The sequence below is a fragment of the Anopheles ziemanni genome, chromosome 2 (assembly GCF_943734765.1).
Source record: "Anopheles ziemanni chromosome 2, idAnoZiCoDA_A2_x.2, whole genome shotgun sequence".
NCBI lineage: Eukaryota > Metazoa > Arthropoda > Insecta > Diptera > Culicidae > Anopheles > Anopheles ziemanni.
This window is the reverse complement of record NC_080705.1, coordinates 3,508,661-3,532,618: the sequence shown is the minus strand read 5'-3', so window position 1 is coordinate 3,532,618 and position 23,958 is coordinate 3,508,661. Positions and strand designations below refer to the sequence as shown.

The following is a 23,958-nucleotide window of genomic DNA, read 5'->3' as shown; positions in this document are numbered from 1 at the left end:
CGACGCGTGCGCTGGGGAAGTATGAAGGAGTTGCAAGTGCGATCGCGCAGCACAGAACAACCGCTTTGGGGTGCTGGGGTCTCCCGTGTGAGATCGGAGGTAGGTCAACAAGTGGTTAAGTCTCCCCGAAGCGAAGGAAGCAGACCGCGGAAGAAGGAGCACCCGGAGGCTGGAGGTCCGCGACGGATAAAGCGCAAGGGCTAAAGATGTTATGGCGGAAAATGAAAAAGGTGATCTTCGATTTGTTCTGCGCGGTTTGCTTGCTTGCTGCGTTTTTGAGAAAAGCAGCGGAAAAGGAGCGCTGCTCCATCCGGTTTTGAAAGCAAACGAATTCGTTTCTCAAATTTCAAGTATATTTTACAATAATATGAAGATGAATTTAACAATAATATGCAAAATTTTGAGGACATCTTCGCCTCCTTGAATGAAACTAAAACATTGCAATCAAAACAAAAATCCTACAAAGGACACACCCGGTTAACAGAAAGCAATTTTTGTCGTCGTCATTCTTTTCCATACTCCTTCGTAAAAGCAACAGTAAAAAAACGATCATGATTTGTTTTTCGATTTATTATTAACACAAGAATTCGGCGTACAAAATGCTGGATAGGCATGTAAATATGTTTGGAAAACAAACCAAGTGAGCAATTATTGCCAAGGCCTTTGGAGCTGAGCTGATAGGTAGGTTTATATTGGATAGCCCACAATTGTAAGGCAAAGATGGAAAATATTCTATCATGCTCTTTAAGACTGTGGATAATCATGTTTCGATTAGTGTTTCCTACATTATCAAAGTGGATTATCTGGTTCCAATTTGTTTTTCCCATAATGAATTGAAGTAGAAATAAAAAAGACGATGATTTTTTATGTTTCCCAATGGCACTATTTCCACTAACGGGATTGCTCAACAGGACGAATCAACGGTAAAATGTGGTTTTCCTAATCGTGTAAAGAACGTGCAAGAACAGTAGCCAATAAAAATTCGATCTTCTAATTAATCGACGAAACATTTTTCATTAGAGCAAAGCATATTGCATACTTTCTGGCTCGAATTTCAAATCATGGTTCAAATTGAACGAAAGTTTCCAACAGTGAAGTACTAACTGTGTTGAATCCTCTTACTTTGCGAATGGAAACAATTTACCAAGATGATTTATTGTGACATATTCTTGATTAAGCTTATTGAGAAAAATGTGCCAAAGACTCAAACCTAAAAAGTCCCCGTAACAGCTAACTATTGATAGTGTGCACCACTTCGAGGGTTAGGTTTCGGTTGAAGAAAAACATAGGAAAGAATCTGGGCGAACTTTCTCTCGAGTTAGCCTGGAAAGGGGCTCTCCAGCTTCGGAATTCACCAAATGATTGCCTCCAGTCCCAGTGCGGCACGATCGCGTTAACCGTAGGCTGAAAACGTGTCCTCAAGCCTTCGCTCAAGTCACGGAGTCAGCTCGTGAAGGGAAAAGGATACTTCGGCTGATAATTTTAGGAAAATCTACTAAAACATACTTTACACACGTGGGAAGAAAGCATATATTTTCGTATTACTTTAACTTGAATTAATAGGAAAATCATCTGTGACACATCTAGAAAATGCTATAAAAAATTAAAATGTTATACAAACTGATACTGATACAGAACATTAGAAATCTTTAGATTGAGCGCAATTTGATTAAAAAAATGGGGACACACACACTATATCTGTTCCAAGCAAACCGCAAAAGGGGACTCTACTTATAGCAAAAAGCCACTTTCCCCAGTACGCGTGAACAAGTAACAAGGTCTCCAAAAGGCTTACGATCTAACGGAAAGTGTTTTCGGAAAGTGGTCTTCCGAAACAAACAGACATCTCATCACAGATCGTCAAGCAGTTCCAATTCGTTACGACTACATCAAATATCTTCAACAACATCTTAAGCTAATCTTTACACCGGGTAAAGTTCATCATAGGTCGCCTGCTTCATGATCTCATTGGCCGTATTCTTGAACGTCTCCGCAAGGCTTCGCTCAAGTCCGGGAGTCAGTTCGTCGAGTAACAGTCGCGAGTTCTCGTTGATGAACTGGTTGCCGGCCTGACTGAGTACTGGATCACCGCGGAACAGGTCCTTCATGTCGAACCGGCCCTTTTCAATCTGGATGCGGACGAGCAGCTTCTTCACGCGGATGTATTCCTTGCCGTCCTTGGTGTAGTTCTCGCACAGTATCTTCACCCGGCCATGCAAGTTTTCTGCGAACGGTCAGTCTAAAGTGATTTACCGGAATATGTGAAGCCAAGAGGCTACACTCACCGATCCCTCCGGCAAGATCTCCGGCTCCTGCAATATTCAGGAATAGCAGCTTGATGCTTAGGTCGTACTTTCCCTTGAAAGACAACTTCGGTAGGAAGATATTGAAATCGAATATCAGTGTGTCGAGGTTAATCCTGTTTCAATGTATCAATGCAAATACGAATATTGTAATCATTTCCTACCACATACTACCAAACTCTACTTACTGCATGTTATCAACTCTGAACTTGCTTGCCCCAGAGACAAGCAGCTCACTGAAAGTGCCCTTAAATTCAGCACCTCGATCCATGTTGATGCTGGACAATGCCAGCGGTTCCATTGGTGGTATTTGGAAGGAATCGGATATCTTGCCCGTCGCCAACCGCGGCTTTAGATCGTTGACGGACTCGAGGACACATCGCGACAGTTGCGGATCGTTCCGTGAGCATACTTTGATTGAAGGTGCTAATCGAAAGGGAAAATGGAATTGACACCAGAAAGGGAGATGAACAAACAAGACCCCAAATCTTTGGCTTTTTGTCCCGCACAACGTGAAGTGGCTTCTAATTGCTGTGATTCATTGTCACATGCTTTCAAGCTGTTTTTATAAAAGCGGTGCTAACGGGTATTAAACGAGAAAACCAAGAAACTATTTCGAAACATTGAAAACTTCTGTATTGTATTACCAGAATGAAATCTCAGTTCATTCCTTTTGGTCTGAGCTTCGATCCATACTTCATACTCACGAATGGCACCGAAGCTTCCTCCAACGTACGCAATTAAAACCACAACGGTTATCATCGCACTAGAATGCCGCATGGCTGTGCGGATTTTCTGGAGCCGTCTACACTTTTTCGCTACGTTAATTAATTTTACTTTCTTTTCGCGGATCTACACCAGCACACTTCACTTTCGGTTGGGACCGTGACCGTGAACTTGCACTCTCACTGCTCTTGGCTCGCCTCCAACTCCGACTGGTTGATGACCGAAACTCTGCGGCTACGAATCGCGAACACGCACAAACCAGTTGCACACTGGAGGCTGGACTGGCCGACTGTAATCGATGTCCGACCGTCGGCTGCCTTTTATAGACGAGACTCTGCACCTTGCCTCACAATGGTTTAAAGACCATATGACACAAAAGTAAGGATATTTTCGAGTCGTTCTAACTCGCCAGTTCACGATTTTGGGAAGAGCTACGAAATGAACTCGACGTGCCAACCGGTTCTGGAGGCAAATGATATCGTTTGCTAAAACGAATTACTCGAACCGGTTTCAACAGACACTGTTGGATGCACGGAATGTTGCAACGGGGAGGAATTCGGAAATTTTCGGTGCCATAAATTATTTATTCTATGTCTTCATCTGACTGTGAAGAATAAAAACATAAACATGAGCTGTTTTTTGGTTATTTATAAATACAAGAATTCAGCGTGCAGCGACCTCCGCTGGATGCTGGATAAGCGTAAACATTTATTTGGATAGTAATGGTTTTCATCGGATAGCCAAAAAGTGAAGTTCAAAATACAAAACTACACATCACAGTGCTTCTATCGCTCATTGTCGTCGCTGTGCAACTGAATATTGCAGCCTCCATTCCGCGATAAACGATCGAACGTACTACTTCCTCGCCAACAACTTTCGATGATCCTTACGCCGGAAAGCTTTCGTCAAAGGTTGCGCGCTGCATGATCTCGTTGGCCATGGCCTTGAACGTCTCTGCAAGGCTCCGCTCAAGTCCGGGAGTCAGCTCGTCGAGGAAGAGACGCGAGTTCTCGTTGATAAACTGGTTGCCGGCCTGGTTGAGGACTGGATCACCGCGGAACAGGTCCTTCATGTCGAAACGGCCGTTTTCGATCTGGAGGCGCACGAGTAGCTTATTGATACGCAAGTACTCCTTGCCGTTCTTCATGTACTTCTCCCACAGCACCTTGACTCGGGCACGAGTATTTTCTGCGAACGGACAGTAACGGTTAGTTAGCCTGGAACCCTTACTAGCCTGGAAGGTTCTACTACACTCACCGAACACCCCCTTCAGATCACCGGCACCGGCTAAGTTTAAGAGGAGCAGCTTGATCTTCAAGTTGTACTTTCCCTTGAACGACAACTTGGGCAGAAGAAGGTTGAAATCAAATATCAGCGTCTCAAGGTTTGCCCTGTTTGAAAGCATCAGTTCAAATATGACTGTTCTAATGAACTCCCACAATATACCAGTAAACCCTACTTACGTTAAGTTTTCAATATTAAACTTGCTTGTTCCGGTAACAAGTAACTCACTGAAGGTGACCTTAAATTCGGCACCTCGGTCCATGTTGATGCTGGACAATGCCAGCGGTTCCATTGGTGGTATTTGGAAGTCATCGGATATTTTTCCCGACGCCAACCGCGGCTTGAGATCGTTGATGGACTCGATGAAGCATCGGGACAGCTCCGGATCATTTCGTGAGCAAATTTTGACGCTAGGTGCTGAAGGAAATGGAAAACGAAATGAGCTGCTAGAGCAGAAAAGTAAAGTATCGCACCACCATGTTAGCACGAAAAGCCAAACCCGATCATTGTTGAGGATCTGCGATCCATCGTATGGCTGAACTTCTAGTCCATACTTCATACTTACGAAATGCACCAAAGCTTTCTCCGAGATAAGCGATTAAAACCACAATGGTTAATATAACACTTGAATATAGCATGTTTGATCCGGTTGCCTGGAGTTGTCTACACTTTTCCGTTACGTGGTTGCGTTGACAAAAACTGATACACTTCACTTCACTGGCCGTGACCGTGAACTTGGGTGGCGCCTACACTCTTACTTGTTTGCGACAAGATAATGTAACGCTGACACTTTTTGACTACGATTCGCGAACACGTACAATGGGGTTAAACACTTAAGGGCTGGAAGAAAAAGAGATACAACCGATCACTACTGTTCCGCCCGTTTGGCAGTCGCCGACTGTAATCGGTGTTCGGAGGGCGGCTGCCTTTTATAGATGAGGCTAGACTACCACGTTTCAAGTGCAAAGGATACCTTCGGGTCGTTATCCACAATTGTCTTTACTTACGATTGGAGGAAAAACGACGTAAAGAGAACTGTGCGACAACCGGTTCTGGAAGCATATGATATCAATTGCGGCGACCAATAAATCGAACCGGTTTTATTGATGACGTTAACGATATTTTATTCACGGCGCCAACATATTTCGCACACGCGAAAGAATACGTTCATTTTCATTGTCCATCCTACAAGCGAAAAGCATACCGAGTTTTTTAATTTAAATAGGAGAAATTGCACAATATCTACGGTAAAGTTAATTAAAAGGATGAGAGAATACAAGTTAATCTACGGTTTTTACGGGGCATTGCCTATTGCATAAATTCAGGCGCCTAGAAGATTTCCATCAGCCCTTAACATTAGCTTTACTAGCTTCATTATAGGAATCAATTAGAGCTCACAACTTATTGATTATTAATAAATATACTACTTATAATATATAACATCCAAACAGTATTCATTTTCAATACATGAAAAATACAGGAAACCAAATCAAACACGAAATAAAAGGTTATTTTGTGTTGTTCATATTTATTGCTTTGCTCTCTCGTTCAAATCAACACACAATATGCTACAAACAGATTCCAAGGAACTCTAACCTAAGAAAAACGAGCATCACATTTCTTCGTCCCAACAATCACTTTCCGTTGCTTAAGTTTTGTACGCTATTCGCTCTCCCGCATTTTATCCCGATGGAAACACTTCCTCAAACAGTGCATCCTTCACAACCTCGGAGGCGATTTTGGTGAACAGTTTGGCCAGATTTTCCTCGATGCCCTCCTTCACCTCGTCAAGCAGCACGTCCGGGTTCTCGTTGATCGCCTGGTTGCCCACCGCCTCCAGCGTCGGGTCACCGTTGAAGAGGTTCTTCAGATAGAACCGCGCCTTGCCGAACTTTACCTTCAGCACGATCGGGTTGAACCGGAAGTACTCCTCACCGTCGATCGTTTCGGTGTAGAATGTCAGCTTGAGGCTTGCCCGTGTGTCAGCTGGGGATGAGAGGGGGAAAGGGAGGATATAATAAGGTCCATAATAGCCCAATGTAGACACTCACTTAGATTGACCTGCAAGTCACCATTGCCGTTGATCTGCAGCACCAAGATGCTCATCCGGAGGGCGTACTTAGAGTTGACCTGAAGCTTCGGTAGCAGAATAGTGGCGTTAATCTGCTTGGTCTTGAGATCGGTTCTAAACGAAACAGAACAGAAAGAAAGGGGGTTTCCATCAATACTTTCGAAGACATAAATGCTATCACGGTGACCACTTACTTCAGTTTCTTCACGATGAATCCCGTCTTCTCGTGCGTGGCACCACTGATGCGGAAGTTGGTAAAGTTGGCCTTAAAGTTCTCGCCCCGCTCGATCGTCAGGCGGTCGATCTTGATCGGTTCCACCGAGGCGATGGTGAAATTTTCCCCAAAGTCTCCGGTGGCCAGACGGGGCCGCAACTCGTTCACGACGTCAATGATGCACTGGTTCAGGTCGGTGGAGTTTCGTGGACAGGCTCGCAAGACGCTGGCTGCAGCGGACCGAAAACAAAACACATCATTAACCCGAGTGGTAACTTTAACACATCTTTCCAATAAACTGTATATTTATGAAAAATCCATCAATCAGAGAAGAAACCATGTGTCAAGTTGGCTACTACTTCCTACTATCTCTAGCTGCTCATTCTACACATGGCATTTCAAGTTCAAGGCACCAGAACGTGTGGTTCCTCAAAGCCACTCAACCGTTAACACTGTTAACCACCCGTTCATGGGGATTATGAGAGCTTGAGAACCGATTGTGTTGCGATTGCTTTATTTTTTATTGTTCAAGGTACGCTCGCAGGGCGAATAATATAAGGTTCAAGCGTCCATTTCCACATTACGTAACACACATTACGTCAGTTGGGGCAGAATTTAACAATTCAACGTATTTGTGGAGGATACGTACGGAATACCGCGGCACTATAGTGGATTGCGAACAGGAAACACAGGACGGCAACGGCAACGGTTTGGACCGTGGAAAACACTCGAGAACTTAACAAGGGCTGCATTTTCGTATGACACGGAAATAAATCCTCACTTATTTAGTTGAACGCTCGGAAAATGTTGATAAAAACGCCAGTGCTATGTAAGAAAATTTAAGACACTAATTTCCTCTATTTCCTCTAAACTAAACGAAACCAAATCCGCGCCACAGGAACTTGTCCATCACACGCCCTCCGACCGAATGTTGCGCACAGTTCTCGCGCTCACGCGCTTTTATAGACAGCGGCGCGTAACCCCAACCCCAACCCTCCACCCCCCCCAATGGGTCCTCCTCCGCCAATTGTACATTAAATCGCGCTCATCACAATTCGCGTGAATCACCGAAACCGAGCGCCGGAGATTCACACGAGCAAAGCACAAGCCGAACAAGTGGAGTTAATAAAACGACTCCTTTTAGCGCAGGGACTCCTCCGAGAACCTAAACCAACAAGAAACTGAAGCAAATGCAGGTTTAAAAATAAAACAAAAAAACTTTTTAAAAACAAACTGCAAAACCAGAGGCGGAGTAATCTTTTTAATGTTTTTATTTGGCGTACCACTTCCGCAATTCTTGCCACACAAACAACGGAGGAAAACAAATAAACATAAATTTCTGGTCGGGAAACATGTTAATGGAACTACTTCCTCCTTCCGCAACCGGTTTCACTTTTCATCGATGAAATCGAATTCTCTTCCGTACCTTCGAAGGAAGAGGATAACGTTCGACAAAGGGCTGCAAGATGTATTAGCGGCAACAGGTTCTTCTTGCTTTTGTTCTGCCTCCACGGGGGCTGCGGATCTTCCTCGCATTGACGCATGTCTCCCGTTAATTACCCGGACAATGCGAAGAGCTCGCAGAACATAAGAACTTCCAAGCACAGAATGAACTTATACGAAAGAACCGCCCGCCGACACCAACGTCGGCGTTGGTGTTTGATGATCAAATTAGCTTAAGAGCCAGGCGTAATTTACGACGCCATGTGCCTGGCGGGGTAAAAATACGCAAATCATTTTCTGTTCCCGGATTCCTTGGTGTTGGTGTTGGTTTTGAGGTCCGGCTGAGTCTCTTCGGGTTGTAATTCCCAACCGCCTTCCGAGAACGTGCCAGCTGTCGAAAGTGGGGAAAATATCACACATCCGTGGTTCGATCAACAAAAACCCTACGACACCGTACACTGTTGACAGTGGCCACCGGTTGTGGTCATACCGGCTGTCGGGGACCACTTTTCTCCGGCTTCAAACGTGCATGAATTCCCGTTCGTTAATTGCGGGAGTTTGCTTACTTTTCGTTCTTTCCCAGAGCCAGCGCTACGGAATGGTTGACATACAAATTGTTTTCAGAAAGATGAACTGCCACAAACAACGTACGGAGGACGGGTGGATTGGAACGTGATAGACGTGAAGTAGCAGTGTACGTAATACGCTGGCCAATTTCGTACCATTCTGATGGGCTGCTTCCGGGTATCAATCTGCGGTCCGAAGACGTCTGACCCGCGCATCATCAGATCGCACCGGTTGCTTGTGAACATTACCCCGGGGAGATTGATCGAGCTCGGAGCATCGTTTTCCGCGTCTAAGATCGATCGGCCGTATCAGTACGAGCTGGGCGAAAAAGAAACCCACCAAATGCGCCTCCACATGTTATTTCCGCAGAACGAGGATGCATGGAGGAGGGGGGGAAAGGTTTCCAAAACGCAACGGCGGTCACCTTGAACTTGGCTGATATTTGTCTGCCCGAACGAAAGCATCCGCAAGTTCAACGACGGCCGGAAAGGAGATAAAAACGATACAAAAATCCTCCAATGAACGAAAGACTTCAACGGCACGGTAAGCGACGAACGCACGTTCGAGCGCGAGTGTTACAATTAATTTGTTCTGCTTCACGGCCGCCCGGGGAATGCACATGCGGTGGGTAGGAGGGGGGGCTCACCTGCGCCCGGTTGTCAATAGCTGACAATTTATTAATTCACTCGCATTGCAACCAGTTTCCAGCATAATCAGTGCAAATTCCCCTCGTGCCAGGATCGCGCTCGAATCATTTGATTTGACACCTTCCAACCCGTCTCCGGGGGCTTATCTCCGGAACGGGGGAGGTTTATATACCCCACCGACTCAACTCAGCTGTCATCTTTTCATTCTTGAGGGCTAAAACCTGTTTCCGGGTCGTTAAACGTGTTGCAAAAATAAACACACTTAGATTTTGTTAAAATAAAAAAAATCCCACAATGTCATAAGCAGAACAAAAATAACTAATTACTGTTCGTTGAATGAAAATTAGATTAAAAGAATGTTTGTTATTTTTACCCCGCTGGTGTCAGGACGGACGTGTTGGCTTCCTTCATCATACATTAGTCGAACAAGGACTCTTTTTTGTTGCCATAATTTAATGGATGATACGATTTTATATGCAGCAAACATGTCTTAACACGACGACGCCGGCTGTCGTTGGCATTGACTCACGACTTCCTCAGGCATCCACCATTTGCTCTACAATCTACACCACGGGTTACGTAAGCCTTCTATAATAAGTTTAATTTAAATTACAAACTCCACTATATGCAAACACAGCATTGGCAAAAACCTGAACAAGCGTACATCTCAAACGCTGGCGTACCAATTAAAAGCGTACTCTAGTTATAGAACCAGGAACTATAACCATCATTAGGCTAACAGCGTGTGAAAACCGTTCCGCCAAGAACAGGCAACAAGCCTGCCCCGGAACGTTGGGCGTCCTCGGTGGTCGATCGAAATTCCCACAATCGACCGAGAAACACCCACCGCGGGCCGGGTCAGCAAGCAAACAATGATGCTGCCAAACGAGGCCCGTTTCGCTAAGTTTTCGTTTGCAAATACACCCTGATTACGCGCTCCGCTCGATAAAGATTAGGGTGATATCGAACGTGGTGGAGAGGGGCAGTTTACGTCGTTGGCTGGCGTTGCCTTTCCCTACGCAGATGATATGCATTTGCACGTGCCGATGAGGTTCCTCTTCCCCTTCATCAAGCTGATCAAATGCGAATCATGATTGCGAATCAAGCGCTGCGGGATGACATCGACCACAAATTAGGTGGATTTATTGCATGCGAAGAGGGCGTGGATGATAGCGAAGGTGCTTCATTAAGGCGAAATGATCGGGGTAAGGCTGTGTGATCATGTCGTTGAGGAGATCATGCTCCACACTGCTCAATGATGCGTCCACCGATTGCCATTTGGGGCATGATTTATTCATGAAACCGTAAGGCTACCGATTGACTTGCAGCCTTAAAGTGTCGGAGGGAAACTGAGTGACGTGAACAATGACTACAAGTTTGTTAAATGCCCCTTTTTGTATCAAAATAAAACGACATTCGGGTACAAACATTCAAACGCACTTAATCAGATCACTCTTTTCAATAAGAGAAACATTACAAGTTTAACGAAACAGATATAGCGTATGCATAACCTGTCGGTCCAGATAGTATGTTATTAATCACTAATGGGGGAACTTGGCGGAGGGAATGCTTGTTAAGTGTCGGTAACTGGCAGCAAATTATGATAAATGGACTTGCGCCACAATTAGCACCTTTTGACAGATACCAAACCGGTTTAATCAAAGGGAAGAGGTTAGTTTAAGCTATTGAGTTTAAGCATTATTTATAGCTAACGATTAAGTGTTCGAACAGGTAAGATTTTGATAAATGTTAAACGATACATTACTAGGAAAGGATTTTATTAATGAACTGACCATTCGTGACAGGCTTGTTACGAGTGACTGTCAAACAACGGACAAACAGTGCTAGAAAAATGTTAGGCTTCTTCCTCTCCAATAACTCGTTTTTCTCACATCACTGAAAGATGATCACAAAAAACATGTCTGTATTTACAAATAGACAGTACAACTTACAACGATTAGATAATGAGGAAAATAGCTAAATTCAGTCTCTTTGTGATTTGTCTGAACGAATTGATTTACTAAAAAGGATTCACAATCAGCTGAAACAGTTTAAGCTGTGATGAACGATTCGAAGAAGAGCAAATTGATGTTAACAGTTGCAATTTCGAGCGAGTCTATAATTGTCACCTTAAATTGCAGTGCGCGGAAAACTAACAGAGTGCCACATAAATTAACAACGCACGAGAAGGAGGTGAAGAGGGAGTGGGATGGGAGGGAGATTAGCTACTCACGCAAACCGGCACCGGCAAGCCCTATCATGGCCCCGACAGTGACCAGAAGGTAGACCGCCGTCAGCAGCCGATCCACCGTGGCCTTGTTGTTATGGTGGTTGTGCTTCATCGCGACTGCTCTCATTCCGCGATCCGTACGTGCGCCTCCTGGCCTCGATATATCCCTCGGTCCGGTAGCGGTGGGTGGTAGGCGGTGGTGGACGTTCTAGACGTGAAGCTGCGCGCCTGCGAGTCTGCGTCTTCGAGAGCTGTAGGTTGCCTTCCGTCTAGGACACCAACGAGCACGTAGGATGAGACTGGCGCGCACAAACTGAACTCAACACACACACACACACGCACACACAGAAACCAACGTTGGTCAAGAGAACCGAGAACAGTGTCGGTCAAGTTCTGAGCACGAACTAACGCCAACTTCCAACCGGTCTAGGCTATTTATCTATATCGCACTCCTAGGCTTAGGAAGCGAGCAAAAGCCGGGCCTCGATGGCAGAGCCCGCTCCAAGGTGAGGGGGTTGAAATTGGCCGACGGGGGGCGCGAGGCAAAAAAAGTGGCAAACAGTTGCGTGTATCGGCACCATTCCATCGCATTGATTCAACCAAAGAACCGACTCAACCGGCTAAGGACTCGCACCGAACATCTTTTGTCTCTACAGCGATGCGTGCGTTCCTCCACACAAGGATATACCCGCGAACGGTTGTCTTCCCTTCCGGCCAGCTCACGCGAGGATAACCGATGTCCTTCCAACGATCTGACAGTCCGACAACACCCAATCGACAAGTACCGAGCATCGGACCTCCAATTAGAGTTTGTACAATATATGAGAAACCCCAATAATTGTGCACAATGGCGGTGTAATTATTTCGCGTTGGGGAGTAGAAATTCGAGGGAAAACACACACACACATACACATCCCAGGCATAAATGATATAACCTGGACGGGATAGGAATCTAAACCACCGGTTTTTTACGTAACATACTATCCTAGCTCATTCGAATACGGCATACAACGATTCCTCCTGGAATACTTTTGCTTCCATCGCAACATTTTCAATAAATCGTTGACGCGTACATTGGAATGTGAATTTGATACCTAAAGGGCGTGACGTGAGCTACAGTTTACAGAACGCCAAGGCAGGAAAAAGTCGGCAGCGTATAGAGCCGGCATTTTCAGGAAAACGATCCATCGCAAGTGCATCATTAGTTGGAGAATAGGTCGTTCATTAACGAAATGAAGCTTGTGCGATGAGGCATGCGGGAGTAAGGGGGTAGGAGAAGCAAAGGGCTAGAGCACGTGCCACTACGAGATGCATTGGACGCACGCACTATCTTATACATGTCCGATCTCATGTTCTTCCCGATGCGTCTTCGGGAAACATGTTTTTGTTCATGTCTATTTTTTTTTCAACTCTCGAACAAACGCGGAGGGGTCGAATATAATTATGCGAACATCGACGCGCCACATCCGGTTTGCGGAAGAATAGAGTTACTGTTAGAGACTACACGAAGAGGAGATGAAAAATAAACCACACTCAATTGTACATTGTGTACCGTTTGTACACAATTAAATGGTAACACACATCCCGACGATATAATTAATGTTCGATAGGATTTGCCAAAAACGAAGAAAAAGGATGACAGGGAAGCGAGCGAATCGATCGTCCATTACACGTCCATTGCACCGCACGGTCGAGCAGGTCACGTCAATGGCGAGAATGACTGTTCAGAACCGTTTCGAGGACGACCACATCAACGGAGAGTATTCGAACGAATGTTCTAGGCGTAACGCCAAACCGATGGATGTTTAATTGAGTACTCCTGGGGATCTTCTACTCTGCGTTGTGAACACCAGCTTTGGAGCATGTGTTGATTGATTTGTTTGGAATGCAATTAGAAGCATTAGAAGAGAATCAAATTTTATGCATTACTGAAATTAGAATTTGTTTCTAGAAAAAATTTAAATTTATTTCATTACCATTACTATACCTTACATTCCTCATTAGCTACTGTCATCATTCAAGCCCCACAATACGATAAACGAAATCTCCGATACGAACTTTAGTGGGAAATATGTAAAATATTTATTCCGCAATTTCTGCTCCTTCTCTTTAATCTGCACTTACGCCACTTACGCTCTAAGATGGAAGCGAAGTTTTCCTAGGAATAAAAAATATTATTCACCTTGCAAACTTGCTCCTAATGTACTGTTATTGTGTTTTTCACCGACTTAAGCTATGGAAAGAAAAAACAAATGGTCCCCCCTCCAACGCATGACCATCGACCTTGTATCATATACCGGAAACGGTAGCAATTGGGACAATTTGGGTAAGACACGATCCTTAGGTTTCAAATCCTTATCTCCTATTTGTCGTTTTTTGTGCACAAACAATCGAGAGCAAGGAATGAATGGAGCAAAAGGATACTTCCCCGCAGGAACGCTCAAGAAAGGGGGAAAAGAAAACAAGTGTTACAGGTTAACCAACTAATCCACGAACAACATATTACACCGGGGTAAGATAGTAGTGGTATAAGGTACGCACATCAAAAATGACCGAGAATGCATTAGTAACACATATTCATTAGTAGGCGGCGTTTTGGACGAACAAAAGCTCGACCTAGGAGGCCTTGTTTTCTTGAGCAAAATATACACTGATAAACGTAAACCACCGGAAGGGGTCCCTTCGTGTTTAGGTGGGGAATACTTACAAAACATCGAGAAACGAACATAAAGTACGTATGTAAGTTAACGATAAGTAGCGAACCAAGATGATGGCAGTATTTTTTTTAAAAAGATTTTTCTCGTTGAACACCTTACTTTTCGTTATGCTATTAGTAGATTAATGCGTAGCTATTTTAATGCGGTTTTCGTCCTTGCGAACGGATATTTTAAGTTAAGCTGTGGAGGCTACTAGCCCCTACTTAACAGTCTTTCTGTGTAATTGTATGTGTACGATTGGATGGTAAAATAACAAAAAAGGATTTACTGAGACTGTTTCAAGGCACTTTTTATATTCGCTGCTCTAAGTTAAATTCAGTATTCTTCTCCACTGGCGTCGCCTGTTATATCGGTATCCAAAGCTTTTCGTTAGTAATCTTCCAACATTCGTTGGAACAAGTAGATATTCTTAAGACGGTGAACTTTTCAATGCTTAGTATATTGAACCAAATAGAAATGTATGAAATGAAAAATAATAGAAGAATAATTCTACGCATCAACTCGTAAGTTCTGCCGTAAGTTCTTAGCGGTTAGTATTTTAGTTTATAGAAGATAACTCAATTATAGTACAATTCGTACGAAACGGTGTCCCTTCCGCGCGTGGTGGAGGGATAATATTGTACATTGCATCGAAACTTACTAACACACTAATAAATAAAAGCTAGGAAGATTGAAATAAAATAAGGATAAGATTCGTGCGGTGGTTTCCTAAACCAACCCGCCTATAGATAAGAAAAATAAACAATCTGTTAAAGTATAATGAGGGGCTAGAGAAAAAAAAAATGACGTAGATTAATTAACGTAGGAAGAACGCCATGAAAGCATATATGTAGAGGAATAGAGAGTAGAAAATATTGCAGCCAAAACGCCGACCGCCATCGATCGATGGCGTGATGCGGGTTTTTGGCCTTTCGATTGTTAGTAACTAATCAACCATCGTTATATCTCCAGGATATAAAAAATCTATCCAAATGATTAAAATCGTGTACTCGCACTCGTGGAAGACCCCCTCTTCCTACGAATGCATTATCAGGGTTGACCCCCCGTGAGGCGTCTCCTAAATCGGAGGCGGACCCTTCATGTAGCGCAGCTGTGGCGTAAAGCTCATCGTGTACGTGTTGAGCGCATCGCAGCAGTGCGGCTCGAAGAAGCAAGCCGCACACATGACGAGCACCAGGGCCAGCTGAACCGGAACGGCAATCTTGGTGATGCGCCAGACCCATCGGTTTTGCGAAAGCTTCAACTTGGTCGTCTGCACGATGCCGAGCTGGGCCGACTTTTGCAGCGAAAGTAGATGCTCGCGCTGAAGTTCCGATTGCTCCTGGCTTTGCAGCTGCAGCAACTGTTCGGCATCGTCTTCGGCTTCCGTCACATCAGCCGAGTTGGCCGATGACGACGCTCCGGATCGATTGCGATTCTTTTTTCTACGGAAAACAGGAAACAATCTCGTTAGATGGTACACGATTGGTACACATAATCGCACACACACGTCATTGTACTTACCGTGAAGGTGATTTCTTATTCTTGTTCTTCACCGACACGTTGTTATTATTGTTCCCATCGGCGGCGTCCTTACCCTGCTGGGCACTCGCTGCCGCCGAACGATCCCTCTGCTGTAGCTGCAGCTGCTCCTGGTGGTTCTTTTCGTTCATGATAATCTTCCGGCAGGTGCTCTGCAGTGAGCGCAAATCATGTTCGGCCATCTCGAGCCGCTTGGTAATGGTCTGCATTGCGTCACTGCCCGGTGCAAGCGCCACCTCCAGCTGCTTGACCAACCGCTTCAGCGCACTCAACCTCCGTTCGCGCTCCGAAAGACTGCCATCAGACATGCCACCACCATCGGAAATGCCACTATCAGACAGAGAACCGTTCGACGAGAGCTTAACGCACGCCGCAAGCAGTTGATGCTCCCTCGTCGTCTCTTGCTGTAACAATTGTTCTTGCTGCTGCTGCTGAAAGCAATCCAATTCGTTCGAACCGGACTGCTGTTGTTGGCGCTGCTGCTCGTGAAAAAGTGGGTCCACCTTCTCGGAGAGGGCCTTCACCACCTCCTTCACGCTTTTCACGATCTCCTCGGTCGCACCGCCACCACTCTGGAGGGCACCTTCAATGCCTTGAAGTTTTCCACGATCCCGATCCAGAATGTCACGAAAATCGCTCAGACCATCCTCCAGCTGCTTCCAGGTCATCATGGAGGTGGTCAGATTTTCGATGCGGTTTCTTATACTGAAAAAAACACAGGTCAAGGAGAAATTGGTAAGTTGGTTCACCCTTTCATTTACAGAAGTTTCCCCTTCCGGTTACTTACCGCACTTCCGCTTCATCCCAGGTACCGTAGAGGTTGGTAATACCATCCTTCAGCTCGCGATTGACGGACGTATCCAGCCGGATATCGTTCAGACAATCGTAGCACTCACCACACCGGCCACCAACGCACCGGACAAAGTTCTTCTCACGCTCCAGCTGCTCGAGCCGGGCGTCGACCGTCGGGTCGAGCAGTTCCTTGCGCTGCTGCTCTTGGTTCGACACCCAGTTGTGCACCGTCGCGTTCAGTGTCAGCATCTTCGGCCGTTGGTTCTGCAAAACTTTGTGCTCATTCTGTGGGACGCAAAAAAAAAGAGAAAACCGATCCATCAGTGCCAGATTTAGTTACGCTTTCGGGGCCGACACCGTGGAAAGCCTTTTGGGGGCTAACATATATTTCACACATTCTCTTGTTTGGGGATGGTTGATGTCACTCGTTCGTTTCAATGACACAAGACGATGTGACGATGAGGGATATTTTCTATTTTTGCTCCAGTGAACACCGTGGCCCTTCCATAACGGAAATTTCGTCTGTTTTCTGTTTGTTGAATTTATGCGTGACGGCAACATTTCATCCGCATGCACCCAGCTTTGATACAGCACCGGAGATTGCTTATCACAAGCTTGTAAAAATTCAGCCATCTTTTCTTATCTGACGACGATCACTGTCGTTGAACACGCACCAGTTAAAATGTACTCTCGGAGTAAGATGTTCAAAAGTGTACACATTGCACGTGCTTATTCCACGTGGTGTGTGTGTGTGTGTCTGTATGTGAGTAGAAATATACACGGCCATAAAACCCTACCCTGGCGTTACAACACTCACATAAGATCCGGTGATCGTTTACGATACGGCATTTCATAATTACAGCAACAGTAAATGGCATTCGGCTAGTCCCTGTGTGGTTTAATTTGTTGAGATGCATGCGATCACCGGTTATTTTGATCAGCTGCAGTTTGTAAGGGGCTTCATTAGCGCTTGCCAGAAACAACTCGCGTGTACCCTTTCAAGTGATCGTGCCGGTTACTTTCGCGCGCAAACGAACAGGTGAACAGGCCGTGTTGGACATTGACCGAGGCGTAAAAAGATAGTTTACCTTTCCGTTTAAAATAAACTGTAATAAACCGGTGTGTGATTGGAGTGATTGTTTGTATTGTTGTGCTTACCTTCAACTGATCGATTGCCAGCTGAATGTGCGACTCCGAGCAAATGTTGAACGTTTTGCTGCCCAGCTCCTCCAGCACGCCCCTCAGCAGCTGTATGTCGGCCAGGAACTGATTGCTGATCACCCTCCGCTCGCTCCAATCCAGCAGGCCCTCCCAGCAGACGATGGTATCTGAAAGCGGAACAAAGAAGAAGGAGAATGGAGGAGCGCATCGCGGGGATTAGAATTTTCCGAAAACCGAAAGTGATCTCTCCTCCATTCAGGCGAGAAGTCAGTACCGTATAGCTTATCGGTCTGGACGCCGACGTGAGTCTTGCGCCTAACCATGGCCATCCCACGGTTAGGTGGCATGGGAACGTGATAATCCAGCACACTGTCGGAGATGGAGGAAGCACACGACCAACGAACGGAACGAGCTCGACTGGAAGCGTTCAATTTTTGTCAACAAATCAGCAAAACAGGGGCACGACACCGAGCGCACACTCCGATCCATCAACACTTGGCAGGCCACCAAAGGTCGACTCGTACTCTCGACAGACCACAGATTTTTATTTCCTTTACCGTAATCGATCGCTTCCCGTGGTTTAAAGTGCATGTTATCGCTACGGTCATGCTTTTTCACACTCTCACACACGGCTCTAACACGCGGATGGCGCTCTTTTTCACACGCATAGAAATGTACCGATCGACAAACGCGATCGCAAAGCGCCCTTCTGCCCTATACTAGCTCACCTGCGCGACTACTCAACATACGATGTACTAGCGCACACACTTGGCAGCAGTCAACACCATCCTCCCATCGGTGGAAGAGGACAGTGCGCAGAGAGCAAGAGAGAGGGAGAGAGTCTCGTTTTAGTAGTCGTCATGTAACACTAGAGAAGGGCCTCTAGTCTTTCAAACTCGCTGTTTCGGTGCGGAGTTTTTCGATATGGTGCTTCTCGAACGCGACCCCCGGTGCCACACGCCGTGATTCAATCTGCTTTCGTTTTAGTGATTCTGACACAAACCACAACAACCCGACGTCATACACGTTGTGGCCCGTCTGCCATTATCATCTTACAGAAGCCAGACGTTCGGTTTACCGAAACCTTCCAGCTCTTGAGTTTCATAGTCTTTTTCACTACGGTGTTCTGTATATCACCGGTTCGAGTGTCGAGAGATCAGACGCGGATTGAATCTTAATTAAGAGCACCATCCGAAGAGGGCGAAATCCATCTGCCATCTTGGCCACTTTCACCGCAAACCGAAACGTTTTCAACCCGCACCGAAATGAACTGACTCGGAGTGCGTCTGATCAAGATATTAAATGGATCTGTTTTTCCAAACACGGGTGTTAGTGTTGAAGTTACAAAAATGGGACCGTTTCCCCGAGCGGTGAACGAAAGACCACACACAATGGAATGACTTTTGGCACACGAGTTTGGTGTTTGGAGTTTGGAATTTTTCTTCACCCTCGCTGTGAAACATTATGCGAGGGCATGCGCACATCCATCGTTGTTCCGTGTGGTCCGACCCAGAGCACCGACGAGCGCGACCGAAAAGGCAACAAACAAATGCGACTCATTTTGTTAGGGCTTCTCCTCCCGATACTCACGAGACGTAGCTATACGCAACAGTGAACCACGGCGCAACTGTTTGACGATTCAATTACACTAAAAGGCAAAAAGCCTTGACGATGGCCTTGACCTGTCTTCGTTGTTAATATTTTTTTGGAGTTCCACTCCATCATGACCTAATTCAGGAGCCGCTCGGAAAGGTGAGAGTATACGACTGCCTCGTCCGAGATAGAGATGACCCGGTTCGAGGCGAATGCCCTGAAACGGGGTCATCTCACACGGGGGCCCCGAAACGAGGCCACCCCATCGCCACGGTCAAGGATGCTACCCAAGGATACAACCTTGACGTCCAAGGACGTTGTGGAGAAGTTCAAGGAAACCGAGCTCGAACCGGTGGAGAGTGTGTAATTGCATGAGCGAGAGAAATACCCGATGCTGATAAGGTGTCGTGCTGGAAAAGGGTGCGATGAGAGTAACACGCGCCACGTGGTTGATACAAACAGTCTACGAAGATGTCAGCATGTTTATGTCAAAACGATTAGCGTATACCTCTTGCAGTGATCTCCCTGTTCGTACTTACCTGTAATCGTAAAATAAATTAACATTTCCTGATAAGCGCTTATGTGAAGCATTCACCGTTTTACCATCACCAAACATTAACCCAAAAATTAATACTAATAGTATCATCGTTATGGTAGCGTGCAACATTTAAATATGATAGGTTAGTTAACACCTTACGGATCCTAATGACCAGTTCCTGGTTCCTAGTACCTTCTAACTACCGGCGACAATACTGACAGGCGAACGAGGCACGAGAACGAGCACGGGAAAGTGGAGAAAGAGAGCAAACGAACGAACGGTGCACATAAACGAGGTGATACGTAAAGAATGAAGCCAACTAGTGAAAATCCAGTGCAAAAGATGCGCTCGTTTTGTGTTTTTTGCGATGCACGCAAACGACATCATTTGTTGTGTGATGCCTTGGTGGTTTATTCGGTTGTGTTTTCAGCTAAAAACATGTCTTGATGATTTGACAAAAACCGTAACGAATACGATAACAACATAACATAGCAATGATAGCTAAATCTAGAAACAGTTGAGAGCGTCTTAGAGAGAGATAGAGAGTTAGAAATTGCCCTAAAAACTTGTCAAGTATACTGCTCCTGATGGTCGACAGGATGAATCGAGCATCGGCCAGTCGGGAGATAGTAAAGGAAAGGGTAAGAGGGACAAGAGAAGAGAATATGGCGCCTAGCAAACGCAAGTACACTTACGTTTCCTGTGGCACTAAGAGAGCTTGCTTTCCTGTGAGTGTGAAAATACCGACATTCAAACGATGCCGATAGTCAATCTCTTGAGAATATCATCAGCACCACGGGCCAAAGCCTTCGTGGTGGAAATGCCGGTTGTTTTAGAGCCCCCCATTACGTGTGCAATACTGTTGAGGCCAACGCTGGCGGCCGTGGCGGTGATCGAGGGGGTTGCATCCGACGGACGATCCCGACCGAAAAAGCCCACCAACCGATAGAACCCATTCAGCACGCCGATGAAAAACCGATATAATGTAAAGTTGCGCATAAAGTTGCCAATGTCGAGCAGGAAATCGATCAGCCAGGCAATGAAACGTGTAATTCGAGCACAGCGACACTCATCACGCACCACGATCACCTTCTTCCGCCGGCGGGACGACCGAACGACCCCTCCTCCTCCTCCTTGCCGTCGTCCCGCCGCACCGGAAGATGCCACCGTTTGCAACTCGTTCTCTTCTCCTTCCCGTTCCTTACTAGCTTCACCCCCGTCGTGACCGAACCGATCCTGCCCGTCCGAACCATTGTCATCGATCCTGATCTCGCCCCTAACCGTTGCGATTGTTGATGGCCTTCTCATCCTACCATTGCCACGCTGTCCGACACATCGGATCCATGGTCGCTGTCTAGCGGCTAATTCCTCAAATTCCTTGCCTATCGTGCTGGCATTACTTCTATCGCTACAACTAACTGTACTACCGCCGTCACTTGCGTCGCTAATGTCACTATTGTCTTCGTCATCGTCCTCTTCTTCTTTACCGCTGGAAGGTCTACAAACGTCTGTGCGATGCTTCCGCTTACCTCGCAAATCTTGGCACTTGGCAGCAGTCAGCACCGTACCCGGCTGGCAGCGTAGCACCGACTCGAGGCACCGTACATTCTCCCGGCACGTGCTGATGATTTCGCTCTGCAGAAAATAGATAGTGAAAGGCGTTATTAGTATTAGTTGTATGAAACGTCACCAACAGGATATGAAGGTAGATTAGGGATCCAAATGGAATATGGTTATGGTAAGATTTGTGAGAGTGAAACGTATGATTCTTGACCAGTAGTTTTCTGTTAGCATGCTCATTACATTACGTTGCAATGTACGAGAAAGAAATATTTTAACTTGTTTAGAATAACTATAAGCCTATATGATGTCAACCGCATGAGAAGTATGAGCGCATGAACATTATTTCCTTTTCCCCACCAGGAGAGCTAATTGTATTAAGTCGGGAGCTGCGTGGTGCTGCGCATTATGGGACGCGGTGCCTTTCGGAAGCTTCAGCTGATCATTCCAAATTTAATAAAGCCTTGTAATGTGAACGCGTGAACTGGAGAAACGGTAAATGTATGTACAAAACTTACTATTGAAGGTTGCCAGCGGACTGAATTTTATGGTAGATTTGCTCACTCGAACGCACTAAAGGAAAAATGGTGGAAATAACCCCCCGGGGTACAGGCCAGGGTTTCCTAAACTCTCACTTTTGCAAGAGTGGATTGAAGGAAGTACTACTACAAAGGGGAACTATCAACCTACATCTTTCGTGTAAAACAATGAACTGTTTCGGGGAACTCCTCGGACACCACAACTTTTCTTATACATTTATGAAGATGCACACACGCACACACACAGAAGTATGAATTGTGTTAACTTTTTGTATTTAATGTAAATGATCACCGTTGGTTTTCCCGTGTGTAGTAAGTATATTGCTATCAGTCAACAAAATGCCCTACCCTGTGGTTGTGTTTGTTCCCAAATATTTGCCCCAATCTGTTTCTACCTTTTCATGCCATGGCATTGCCCATCATTTGGCAACGGAATGTGGAACCTACTATTTAGCGCCCCATACTCTCTCAAGTTTTACCATAACACAGCTCCAAATATACACAAACTAGAATAAACAAAATCGTGCTGAGCCAGCAGCAATGGGCACATGCATAACGCAAGCAAAGATCACAGTAATAGAGAAGCAACATTCTTACGTAGTCGTCCGGCTTCAACAGGTGGCACTTGGCCTTCAGTGCTTCGGTGTTGGCAAAGCGGATTTTGTTCTGCACCAGCAGCTTCTTCACGCCAGCCTCCATGTCCTCGTCGAACTCGTTGTTGGAGCTGCTGCTCGTTTCGTGCGATACCGAACGGACGAACGCGGCCGAATTGTGCTTGTCCACCGAACGCAGCGATCGACGCCGAGCGCCGCCACCGCCACCGCTACCATTTCCTCCGCCAACGGCACCGATGCTAGCGCTTCCGCCGGCGATCGATTCGGGCATCGGGGCAAGCGGAGTAACGTCCAGGAAGGCGAGCGACCCGTGCTTCCGTCCACCAACGTTCGTCGTTGACTGCGGTGGGCTACCAGATTTACTTGACCACGAGTTCATATTGTTACCTACGGAGTGGGGATGAACAAAACGAATTAGTCTTTCGTTGCTTCCCTTTATAAGACAACATTTTCTAATTACCATATCGATCGTCCATACGGTACTCATCCAAGCGCTTGCGACGATTAAACGAGTTTGTATTGGCGTCCGATTTGTTCGCCGATTCCGACTTGTGACGGAAGCGTGGCGGTGACATTGAATCCATGTTCGCTGCCGACAATGACGACGACGCACAGTCCGACTGCGAGTCGATAAAGTTGCGGTAGTCGTCCCCAAAGTCGAGCAACCGTCGGGCAGCATCCGTATCCCGATCCTCCGAATACGGCTCCGACATGTACTTCTCCTGGTAGTTGTCCCACGCCTGCTCGGAAAAGCTGCTCATCTCCTCCGTGCCCGTACCGGTGCCGTTCAGATCGGCCTCGATCTTCTCCACGCCATCTAGATTATAATTAGCGAGTGCCGCTAATGATCCTAGATTCAGACTGCCGCAGCGGGTGCGCGTGAGCGAACCGATTCGGAACTCGGGCTTCGCCATCGTACAGCCACCGAACTCCTCTTCGCTGTCCTGCGATTTCTTCGTCGATCTGGTCGTCGTCGGCCGCACGGAGGACGACTTTCGAGAGGAGGATCCGGAGAGCGATGACAGCGTGATCAAGTCGTCGGACAACCGCAACCGGCCGGAGAACGATTCCGACTTTAGCAACCGCCGGCTGCCGCTGGCCGACCCTACCGCTACGCCGGCCCCCCCACTGCTGTTGCTTCCTCCCGTGCCGGAAAGCTGGATCTCTCGCAGCGGATGCCCGGATGCGCCCGTGAGCGCGTTGTACTGCAGCAGTTGAAGCAAATGCAAGGTGGACGAGCTGTGGTGCGGTGGTTGCGACTCATCCGACCCGGACTCATCGATACGATTCTGGAAATGAAAACAAAACAAACGAACGGTGTTAGCTATGCCTTTCACGTCTTTCTTTCACTTTATCTACCGAAGCCTTGCACTGTAATCCTTCACCTGCACTCTTAATGCGCAAAATTTCCAACGATATTGGACTCTTTCCTATCTGC

General features: G+C 46.3%; 4 protein-coding genes across 4 annotated transcripts in view; all 4 read right to left on the bottom strand.

Annotated features, from left to right (window-relative positions):
• Positions 1-1,922: 1,922 nt before the first annotated feature.
• LOC131283060 (protein takeout-like) lies at positions 1,923-3,065 on the bottom strand. The gene is made up of 4 exons (XM_058312621.1): positions 3,011-3,065; positions 2,492-2,729; positions 2,286-2,419; positions 1,923-2,224 (listed from the first exon to the last, which is right to left on the bottom strand). Exons 1-4 carry the CDS (start codon positions 3,063-3,065, stop codon positions 1,923-1,925), a joined length of 729 nt encoding a protein of 242 aa, XP_058168604.1.
• Positions 3,066-3,915: 850 nt separating this feature from the next.
• On the bottom strand, positions 3,916-4,872 carry LOC131283055 (protein takeout-like). Its single transcript, XM_058312615.1, has 3 exons — positions 4,493-4,872; positions 4,287-4,420; positions 3,916-4,217 (listed from the first exon to the last, which is right to left on the bottom strand). Exons 1-3 carry the CDS (start codon positions 4,870-4,872, stop codon positions 3,916-3,918), a joined length of 816 nt encoding a protein of 271 aa, XP_058168598.1.
• A 1,122-nt stretch (positions 4,873-5,994) lies between these two features.
• LOC131283052 (uncharacterized) lies at positions 5,995-11,597 on the bottom strand. The gene is made up of 4 exons (XM_058312611.1): positions 11,489-11,597; positions 6,579-6,828; positions 6,365-6,498; positions 5,995-6,299 (listed from the first exon to the last, which is right to left on the bottom strand). The coding sequence occupies exons 1-4, from the start codon at positions 11,595-11,597 to the stop codon at positions 5,995-5,997; spliced, it is 798 nt and encodes a 265-aa protein (XP_058168594.1).
• A 3,655-nt stretch (positions 11,598-15,252) lies between these two features.
• LOC131294876 (klarsicht protein) overlaps positions 15,253-23,958 on the bottom strand; it is a 114,626-nt gene continuing 105,920 nt past the window's right edge. Inside the window, exons 9-15 of the mRNA XM_058322929.1 lie at positions 22,981-23,809; positions 22,504-22,907; positions 21,337-21,442; positions 17,674-17,843; positions 16,511-16,800; positions 15,706-16,428; positions 15,253-15,626 (exon numbers count right to left, since the gene is read on the bottom strand). Coding sequence (XP_058178912.1) covers positions 15,260-15,626; positions 15,706-16,428; positions 16,511-16,800; positions 17,674-17,843; positions 21,337-21,442; positions 22,504-22,907; positions 22,981-23,809 — 2,889 coding nt within the window. The 3' untranslated portion in view covers positions 15,253-15,259. The remainder of the gene's footprint in view (positions 15,627-15,705; positions 16,429-16,510; positions 16,801-17,673; positions 17,844-21,336; positions 21,443-22,503; positions 22,908-22,980; positions 23,810-23,958) is intronic.

Coding starts and splice junctions, on each gene's coding strand:
- LOC131283052 (XM_058312611.1), bottom strand. CDS start 11,597: ATGAAGCACAACCACCATAACAACAAGGCCACGGTGGATCGGCTGCTG. Junction 6,829..11,488: donor GCTTGCCGGTGCCGGTTTGC/GTGAGTAGCTAA, acceptor GGTCCGCTGCAG/CCAGCGTCTTGCGAGCCTGT. Junction 6,499..6,578: donor TTCATCGTGAAGAAACTGAA/GTAAGTGGTCAC, acceptor TGTTTCGTTTAG/AACCGATCTCAAGACCAAGC.
- LOC131283055 (XM_058312615.1), bottom strand. CDS start 4,872: ATGAAGTATGGACTAGAAGTTCAGCCATACGATGGATCGCAGATCCTC. Junction 4,421..4,492: donor TTTAATATTGAAAACTTAAC/GTAAGTAGGGTT, acceptor GCTTTCAAACAG/GGCAAACCTTGAGACGCTGA. Junction 4,218..4,286: donor TGATCTGAAGGGGGTGTTCG/GTGAGTGTAGTA, acceptor GTCCGTTCGCAG/AAAATACTCGTGCCCGAGTC.
- LOC131283060 (XM_058312621.1), bottom strand. CDS start 3,065: ATGATAACCGTTGTGGTTTTAATTGCGTACGTTGGAGGAAGCTTCGGT. Junction 2,730..3,010: donor AGGAAGCTTCGGTGCCATTC/GTGAGTATGAAG, acceptor CCTTTCGATTAG/CACCTTCAATCAAAGTATGC. Junction 2,420..2,491: donor TTCAGAGTTGATAACATGCA/GTAAGTAGAGTT, acceptor ACATTGAAACAG/GATTAACCTCGACACACTGA.